This window comes from Lygodium microphyllum, chromosome 28 (assembly GCF_053477565.2).
Source record: "Lygodium microphyllum isolate KBCC chromosome 28, Lygodium_microphyllum_v1.1.10, whole genome shotgun sequence".
Classification (NCBI taxonomy): Eukaryota; Viridiplantae; Streptophyta; class Polypodiopsida; order Schizaeales; family Lygodiaceae; genus Lygodium; species Lygodium microphyllum.
In genome coordinates, this window is record NC_141162.1 from 13,825,052 (window position 1) to 13,835,250 (window position 10,199).

Consider the following 10,199-nt stretch of genomic DNA (forward strand, 5'->3'; position numbering starts at 1 on the left):
ATCGCCCCGCGTATTTTTGGAATAAAGCATCCCACAACCGCGATTGGTAGTACAAACTGCCACAAATGAAGAAACATTACAAACAATGACCAGACTCCAAATAGCAAAATACGCATGTCACTTACAATATCTGACATATATTATGCCAATTATGGAATTTTAGCCTTGATAATATGATTGGTCGTCTTTAGAAAACGTAGACCTGAGAGAACACATCATACCCGTCGGAGTGCAGATACTCTTGATAATTTGCTTCACAATGCGCTCTTCTTTAGTGGACAAAACCTAAGTAGCGCGAGGTAGCTACAAGTGACTATCAGCACTCGACTGCGACCAAAGCGCCTCTATCTTGTCTACCTCCTTCAAATCCATTCGTGCGCATACAATGTCTCTCTTTCCTGTGATGTGGTCCCATAGTAAGCTGCCCACATTCTTGAAAATATACATGGGATCCAACAAGTGGTTGATCTATAAGTGGGTCCAATACGCCAACTCGTAGAAAACTGAGAACTGTCGCATTCCATTTGGATGTGACTCCGTGTGAACCATTTTCAACCGGTACCAGCTTTGGGCGTTCATTTGTATTGGAGGTCATCCAAAAAAACCTTCTCTCAGTTTATGATTCTTCGGCAAGAAAGCAGTGTGTCCTTGATATACTATCTTCTTCATGGTTCGTGACATTCGGGAGTCTTAACTATGGCCCACACAATGAACATGCATGATAACCTAAGTTAACCAGACCTGTTCGAACACCTCTATCCAGTGTCTAAAAACTTTTTGAGGGATAATTTACCCTTGCAAGTCCTGTCGATACCTGTGAGCACCACACTTAGGACATCTCTCAATAGTCTTGTATTCTCCTCGAAATAGTACACAATCATTGATATATGCATGGATGCTATTGTAGTCCATGCCAAGCTTTCGTAAAACATATCCCGCATCATCACGAGACTCAAGCATGGTATTTGCAAGTGGTAATATATAATACTTTAGCAACCTGAAAAGAAATCATAAAGCACCTTAAAAAAGAACAATTTTTTTTAATGATAGTGCCGAAAATCCCAATACCCACACATCCATTATAATTCCCAACACCCACATAAGGGCACGAATGTCCAAATGTAGACCCCTATTGAATCCCATATATTGTTGATACGTTTGGCTTATGTGACAAAGTATTAGAACTATTATATGACCAAAAATTATTAATGTCAAGCAAGTTGTAATCAAATATGGTAGCTACACTTCAATCTTTGGACTTAACATAGGTTAGGAGATCCACACACAAACATTATACACAAATTAAAGAGAGAGGTTTCTAAGGGTCAAGCCATGCACAAATTCCTCAAAATTTAAAAAATGCATCCTTTAGTATTACATCATTAAATACATCTGAACCTTAAATATCTTATTTCATTGATCCTAATCTATAAATTTTATACTATAGTAACAAATATTTTTTATCTAAAAGTTCTCTCTCTCTCTCTCTCTCTCTCTCTCTCTCTCTCTCTCTCTCTCTCTCTCTCTCTCTCTCTCTCTCTCTCTCTCTCTCTCTCTCTCTCTCTCTCTCTCTCTCTCTCTCTCTCCAGCAACATATATTCATTATAGGTACACATACACGGTGTTAGTCTCTCTCTTTCAAGGGCAATCTAGTCCAAAGAGGTAAAATTTATAATATCATTTACTTCATGCATTAGTTCTTACTTTAATCCATTGCAAATCAAGGTTTCACCACCCTTTCTTAATTAAGGGGGGGAAATTTTAGATAATGCACTTATCAAGAGCAAGAGGAAGTGTGTTGGTGCAATTTCCTCTCATTGATGAAGGGAATGTAGCTTTATACATGGAGCCCTCTCTAAAGTTAGAATTGATACTAAAAACATAAAGAGTTGTTATTTTTCATATATGTATCATCGGGTCTTTAACTCTCCATATTAATTTGGCATTGTTGTAAAAATGCCATGAGGTTGACGAAGCTCAAGGATTCTTACAATCTTTTGGAAGAAAATGGAGAAATAGCCATACACATCTTTATAGCATGTAGTTCCAATGCTTGGATGAGTAATGAAGAGGTTGAATATACTTGGAAAATAACCTATGAAGACATGGAGATTAGTATAAAGTTTTATATTCACCCTAACATATACGATCTTTATGAAACATAAAAGCATAAAGTAATTGTATATCTATTGTAACATATATTGTCTTTATGAAACATAATTCTATGAAAATATTAGTGAAGAAAAACCATGAAATTTTAAGGCCCATGAGCATATTATGCTAAATACCCATTAGATTTTTGGGCTAACCTTCATTTGAGCAAACTTAACAATATCCAAAGGTAGTATGATACTTTTTTGTATCTCAAATATGTCATCTTAGATCTATGACCTAATGGAATCTCCCACATCAACAATCCTTTTAAAACTAGTTCGATGGGTAAGTTTATCATGATTGAAAATCGTAATATTTCAAGTAAGATTCTCTATGATTCATGGAGCACTCAACTATAAGACTTGCATCTTCTGTATGCAAATATCTTAAGGTTGTTCATGCAACAATTAGATCCCAAAACTATTGGTAATAATTCACATAGAGGCCCAAACCTACTATGTGATATAACTATCCCAAGATGATTGAAGTAGTTACTCATACTTGCTCCTCATAATATTATATGGATAGCGCATCCACACTATGCCTACACATGTACATTTTAAGGTCTCTATATAGCATAGAGTTCTAGCGATCTTGTCATGGTTATAAAGAACACATGCGTACTATTTTCTTGTGATTCAGATGCAATTCATAGCACAATAAGTGAAACATTGAAATATTACAGTAGTTGATTGCATACATAAACAATAAAAGGCAAACTATTAATGTATTATTGAGATTTTAAAAACAAAAAAATATCAAAAAATACTTATGTGCTTCATTTAACTATGTGTGTGCTGACACATGAATCTTGTTAGGACAAACATGCAACTCTCTAGGAATTCTTAAATGGAAGTATAAAAGTCTTCAATGCAAGTGGGCATGTATGATATGTAAGTAAGGCAACCAAAGTGTATGCTTGGGCAATTAGATCATTAGTGTAACATCCTTTGGTATGATTATTAGATCCAAGACACAAGGGTCGAATTGACATGTGCAAGTCCATAGAACTAAAAGTTCAATGCACATGGACTATGCATTTAATTTTTTTATGCACATGGACTATGCATTTAATTTTTTCTCAACTAGTTTGGGACTTGTCCTCATTAGTGGAGAATCCCCCAAAAATGAGGGTACTCCATTAACTCCTCATTTGGAGGCTCTCTCTCCATTTGAGTAACCATTGATATACATTAATTGCATGCTCCAAAATTCTTTGACCTAAATGGGGATGGTTCACCTTCATCCTGGAAGAATTGCATGTGCAGGTTTTACAAAAATGAAAATATCGAGTTTGAATTTTTTGATTCACATAATATTATAAAGGAAGATATAATAATAGGCAAAAATATTGGTGCAAGTGTATTCATTCCAAGGATCCCATTCATTACATTGCATGTACCTTTGACCATAAAAGGGAGACAATTTCAAGTGAGACTTGCAGTTTCTATGACCATCAATAAGTCCAAGGTCAAACATTGACGTACATGGGATTATACCTCAACCCAGACTTTACTCATGGGTAGTTGTATGTTGCATTGTCTGGAGTAAAGTTGCCATTAGGTTTGAAAGTGTTACTAGAAATTAATGAGTGTCATTCAAGCTCTACTACAAATATTGTATATAAAGAGGTTTTGCAAAAAAGTTTTAGTGATGTTTTTTTGAAACATGTTCTTGCTAGTGAGTTCCTTTAACTTTCTCATCATGGTAGCTTATGTTTGTATGCTACTTTTTCAATCATAACATTTGGTCCTTTGATTGTGACATGTTTAACAGATGGCTACTCCTACTTATGGATATTATTGTGCTTCAAAGACTCAATTGGCTTCTCAATAAAAGTTTTGATCAATTGCTCTATAGCCTATGATTCATCGATCACTTGCACATTCTATTTGAGCGATTAGAGTCTTTGCCTTTCCTCATGGCTTCTGAAGGGTTGTTCCTTGAAGTTAGACATCATAGTTATCCTACATGTTTCTTTGTTCCTAATCCACTTTGTGCTCAAATTGTGTTATGTCCACACACAAAGTGGATCCCTTCCAATAAAAGTTTTGATCAATTGCTCTAGAGCTTAGTCGATCGCTTGTACGTTCTATTTGAGCGATTGGAGTCTTTGCCTTTCCTCATGGCTTCTGAGGGTTTTTCCTCGAAGTAAGACATCATTGTTATCTTACATGTTTCTATGTTCCTAATCCACTCGGTGCTCACATTGTGTTATCCCCATACACAAAGTGGATCCCTTCTCATTGGAAGTAATATAGAGTGCCATGATCTCAGTTGCATTGTTGTATTGCACCAACTCAACATGGGAAAAACAAAATATTTTCAAGCTAATTCCCCTCATCCAAGTAACTTTCATTTTTCTTCACATTGATGTTTGCACATGTATATTGTATTTTAGAATTTGGTCATGCCTATCTTTGTGAGTGATTGTGTAACTGTGGACTATGCTGCAAAATATGTGGAATGCAATAGGTTAGAACCTATTGTGTAGTACGTGGAAACATCACATGCTACAAATACTATGGCCATGTCTCCAACGCATGTAGTTGTGCCGACACCCATCGCTCTTTAATATGTGGAATGCAATAGGTTAGAACCTATTGTGTAGTACGTGGAAACATCACATGCTACAAATACTATGGCCATGTCTCCAACGCATGTAGTTGTGCCGACACCCATCGCTCTTTCTTGCAAATCATGAAAAGAATAGATTCAGCAATTCTTTTAACACTGTCTCCTTTTGGTGTGATTGGCCGATTACAATTGCTAATGAAAAGCTAAGCTCAAACTATGATATTTCTTGCGAATCATGAAAAGAATAGAGGCAATTCTTTTAACACTGACTCTTTTTGGTGTGATTGGATTACAATTGCTAATGAAAAGCTAAGCTCAAACTATGATATTTTTGTTTTACTTTTTTTTGGCATGATGCACAAAATAGAGTTTTGTTGCATTCACATGCTAACTGTTTGTATATGCAAGTGTCTATTTGAAAAAAAAACTCTGACACCAACAAATGTGTAAATTAACATTTGCTTTCATTGCACATTAATCTTATCATTTTGCACAAGTATGGTTGAGTGACAAAGCATATAATAGCAAGGGTATAAGAAATGTGCAAATTAAACATTTGCTTTTGTCACTTATTAATCTTATCATTTTGCACAAGTATGGTTGAGTGACAAAGCGTATGATAGCAAGGGTATCAACACCACATTGCACTTCAAAACAATCTTTGCCCTTTAGACCCAGCAATGCGGGTCATGGAATGCTAGTTATATTAACAAGAACAAGGCAATGGGATGGAAACCATCGCCAATAATTCCACACAAAGTCATGCCCATGTTGAACCTCAAAGATGAAACATCCAAAAAGAAAAAGGCGACTCCATTGAAGGCGTATGAACTTCAAGACGAGGCAAAATCAACTTAAGGAAAGCCTAGAAGAGTGTGAATTTAAGAGATATCGTTAACTTAATGTAAGAGGCACAGGATTCAAGTGACTAGATTTAAGAGCTAAAATAACTTATCAAAGAAAGAAGGTGAAGTAAACGTTGTACATCCAAAGTTTCGAGCTTTGATACAAACGCCATTATTTGTTTGATCATTGCGCTCTATAATAAGCAGATAAATTTGTGTCCGCAGTATCATCAGCTACATAGGTATGCTTGATAAATTGTGTTCGCCATATGAACTCTCTAATCAACTACACGGTTATACATCTTGAAAAATGCATAGCAAACAACACAGCTATGCCAATATTGCAGTTCTGCAAGTCGCAAGTACTACCATTGTTCTACAATGCAGTGCCCACAAGCAGTTCTACCTCTACACAACATATTCCATATTATAGCTTATGGTCTCCCACAGATGTACGAGCACCCATTTTGTTCAGTCTAAGATGGATTGCACAATTCTGATTGTGCTATCACATCAGTTTTCCACTTCCTCAATGGCCTACGCAGGTACTGAATTGGCTATTAAGCTATTATTTGCATGTTACATATAAATACAGTTCTGCATAGCTTCCAAGTTCTGTATAGCTTCGATGGAACACAACAGAGAGCAACTAACCTAAACGCAGTATTTTAGAAAGGCTTTCGGAACACAAATATCCATAGCCACAGATAATGTGGTAATAATGCAGTTACGAATATGTAGAGATTGATGGCGAGAGACCGAATACTTACAATATGATCAGTGTGACAGTGAAGCAAGCAGTCGAGGCACACATGGCATATTGCATGCTCGCAGCTGATCCATCATTGTGTTGCTCGTGGAACCTCCAACATATGATCATCTCGAAATAGTGCTTGCTTTTAGGGTAACCAGTCGCCCCGTGACAGAAGCTCAAAGGCGATAGAAATGCTACATTAGTACGACATAATCTCATGAGAAACCCAGATGGATGGGGAACCAGATTAGCATAACATGATCGCATGAGCAAAGGAGACAGATCGGGAGGCATGGTTTTGACATATTACCGTTCAATCCGTTACTTGCTGAGGGTAAACAACTAGCGGGCATGATCGGAAAAACCAGCTGGCCGGAGCAACAGTTATACAGATCTCTTCCCTGGAGGAGCGTCCGAACGCATCTCTCGGATACGCCGATCCCGTCTCGAGAGGACCTGTACCGGCACGCTCGAGCGGCGATCAGACACATCGCATTTCATGGGCAGCACACCGGGACTAAACCCGATGCATGCAGCGACATATACCAGCAATACCCCATGCATCGTGTACGCGTGGCAAGATATGGCGGCGAGATTCGTGCAGCTGGCAACACATGGTGGCGATAATAAGAATGTCATATGGCAGCAATACCCCAATCCTCGGACATACGTGGCAAGATCTGGTGCCAATGACAGCAATTTCAGGTGCGGCAGTCAGAAGCGTCTGGTCTGCGATGCACATCACCAGGACGGGTCACGGGGGGAGCTCCCTTCAGTCCAAGTGAGATACACCCAATATGGAATACCATTATCAGAATGGGATTTGACATGCTGTGGCCATCTCGGCGGCTCCCGCCTCAAGCACGCGCTCCCCTTGCCTGCATAAAATATCCCTCCGTGCGCTGCGTACTGCAGGCATCGTGATTTTATCAAGCGGCACCATAATCATGGCATTTTGCAGGTGCTTCTCCTTGCTGCTCTTCTCCTCTCTCTCTCTCTCTCTCTCTCTCTCTCTCTCTCTCTATCTATATATATATATATATATATATATATTCTTGTTTAAAAACTCTGTACCGCCATACGGAGCAGTCATACAAGGATAGCGTGTGCCTGAATCGGCAGCTGAGAGAATGGCGACCGAGGCCTCAGTTGGACCGAAGGGAGCTCCCCATCATCATCATCATCTTCTTCTTCTTCTTCAATATGTTGATTATCTTCTTCTTCTTCTTCGATTTTCACCGCCTTACTCCCTAACCTTGCAAAACCATAAACAAACGATCAATCAAAGACATGAGAACGAACAAACGATCAATCAAAAATGAACAAACACGCATATGGAAAAGACAGCTACACAAACCATAGATTTTGGTTTTATATATATATATATATATATAGTATGCGCAAACGATGATGATGATTATTGACGTGACTTTTCAGGACGTTCCGACTTCACCTTTGACTTTAGACACTATTCGAGGAACCCAAGTTCCAACCTGCCATAAGTTAGAATTAGAATAGTATTAATTGCTCAAACTCTAGTATGAGCTGTGCTACATGTGTGGAATGAGCATGTGGTCTGCAAGTCTCTCGAAAGAGCTTGCCACATGTTCCACCAAGGGGTTTGTCAAGAGATCTATTTCAGCCCCCAATTTTTTTAAGGTCCTCCCCCTTACTAAAGGACAATACTTATCAAATAGAGACGATGTGCAAGTGGCCAAGGGTGCTCCATGTCCCCTAAAGTGGAGGAATCGTAAGGAAGAAAATGACAAACAAGGGGAAAGATAAATGAAAAAATTGGGTTAATTCCTTTCCCTTTAAGAAAAGGAAACCTCTTAGCAAACCTTTAAAAAAGTTCACCATTGGGAGTGCCTTGTACACCATCATAATCCTACATGTATTATCCCTTTTGATTGATGGAGAGGAAATGGGGAGTCTCCTCTGTTTGACAAGTGGCTAAAACTAGGACCCAAACTCACCCAACATATTGAGAACCTTTGAAATTGAAGTGCCTTACTATAGCCCATCATATTACCATAGTTCTACTAGCTCAAACATAAATAGAAGCATTAAATCATATACAATTAATTAAAGAAAGACCTTCTCATTTGAAGATGCACCACAACAGAAACGAGGCATAGACGCGCAAAGTCAAGCGCATCTATCATTGCGTCTATATGTGCGTGTAAATAGACGCGAATATAGACACGTTTTCAGACGCGTAATTATTTAACCACCTGAAATTGGACTTAATATAATAAAAAACCAGAGTTAATAATTATTTTTGCATTGCTCTGTAATGAATGGCAGTTCCTCCAGTTGACAAGCCTGATATAAGTAATTAGCGGCAAGCGACACAAACCTTATTATACAATTAGTAGCAAGCATTGCATGTATCTTGTAATTTCTCTACTTGAAGATGATAAAAAATACTTCCTTTTTATTATGAAAAATTCAATTTAGCTTTAAACTTGACTATTGATTCTTGAGTATACAGATATGCGCATGATATTTTCCATAGAATTAAGAATACACATTGAATCATTAAGCGAATTAAGTATGTTACAGTGAATGATCCATCTCATCTTCAATGAGATCAGCCCTTACTAAACTATCTACTTCTAGGTTTATGTTACCAAGAGGTAACGAAACAAATAAGTCTATCCCACTATCAGATGTGTTGCTATATTGCTCAATAACTTCATCATCATCAACCACATTATTGTCTTCTTCTGCGTTTCCTTGAATATCCTTGCGAGGTTCATCTTATACTATATCACGCATATCATCCATTATGGTGTCATCATGTACATCATCATTAATTGTTGGATTGTCATCTGCTATCTCTATGTCGGTAATATTACCATATATTGGTTTTGAATGATTAGATATAGGGATGACATACCACCATCAGTTATTGTTTACCATTGGATGATACACAACCTGTATTTGAAAAATAAAAGCAAAAAACTTAAATACTTATTATATTGTGTATATATATCACATGTATACATATTTAAAAAATAGCTTTTACATATATACCTACTCGCATTGTTGAGGTAGTACTAATGTGTCATTCTTGTTTTGGTGAAATTTTGTAGAGTCAATGATAACAAAACCACTTGGACGACGTCTGATTGTGCAATGCTCACCATTTGTTACTACTTCACATCCAGTACATATATAAAGAATCGTATAAAGTCAAGCTTCAGAATATCTTGGATCAAGCCACAATAACCTTCCATGGTACCATTGGCATCCTCGAAGTGAGCAAGGACACCACAATCTTGGGTATTTCTCCTTTTATCTATACGTTGAGTTCGAAGATGTTTACCCTCACACCAAATAGCATTGAATAATGTACACTACTAGTAAAAGATTAAGATTAAACATGTCAATTTATTATATAAAATATAACTAGAAACAAATTAATTGATAGTATGTCTCACCTTTGATAAGCAACCTCGTGCGTATTCTCACTCTTCTTGAGATATATTAATTTCCTCCTCTTTTTCCATTCTCTCCATTTCGTCATGTAACCAATCTATATCAATATGACGTGGGAGCGCATTTAGATGATTTGGAAATGAGACATTACGTCCATATCTGGTGCGAAATGCTTGTCTTTCGCTTTTTCTTCTTGCCCTTGCTTCATTATATAGTGTCACCCATTTGCTCATTACATCACTATTAAGCACACAAAAACTATTTAACTCATGAAGTTCTTCTTTTGTTAGCACTTTACTCATTTCTTTTCCTTGAGGTATTATAGAGGTCATCCTCAAGTCTTCATCGTCTTTCCATAGTCGTGGTTGAGAGGGGTCCACTTCAGTAAGATATTCAGAGATATAAAGAATGGATGATTGCACTAA

The 10,199-nt window shown here is 37.4% G+C and overlaps 1 protein-coding gene across 2 annotated transcripts; it reads right to left on the bottom strand.

Moving 5' to 3' along the window:
• Positions 1–211: 211 nt before the first annotated feature.
• On the bottom strand, positions 212–7,542 carry LOC148011185 (uncharacterized). 2 transcript variants are annotated; one of them, XM_087670615.1, is made up of 3 exons: positions 6,641–7,542; positions 6,347–6,524; positions 212–997 (listed from the first exon to the last, which is right to left on the bottom strand). In XM_087670615.1, the coding sequence occupies exons 1-3, from the start codon at positions 6,819–6,821 to the stop codon at positions 790–792; spliced, it is 567 nt and encodes a 188-aa protein (XP_087526741.1). In that variant the 5' UTR covers positions 6,822–7,542; the 3' UTR covers positions 212–789. The 2 variants fall into 2 exon arrangements, with proteins under 2 accessions (XP_087526741.1, XP_087526742.1); XM_087670616.1 differs by lacking the exon at positions 212–997 and adding an exon at positions 5,537–6,230.
• Positions 7,543–10,199: the final 2,657 nt, after the last annotated feature.

What these genes read in the sequence shown, in the direction of transcription:
- LOC148011185 (XM_087670615.1), bottom strand. Translation starts at nt 6,821, where the DNA reads ATGTGTCTGATCGCCGCTCGAGCGTGCCGGTACAGGTCCTCTCGAGAC. An exon ending in AGCAAGTAACGGATTGAACG is followed by an intron (nt 6,525 to 6,640) that starts GTAATATGTCAA and finishes GTACTAATGTAG; the next exon opens with CATTTCTATCGCCTTTGAGC. An exon ending in ACTGTCACACTGATCATATT is followed by an intron (nt 998 to 6,346) that starts GTAAGTATTCGG and finishes ATTTCTTTTCAG; the next exon opens with GTTGCTAAAGTATTATATAT.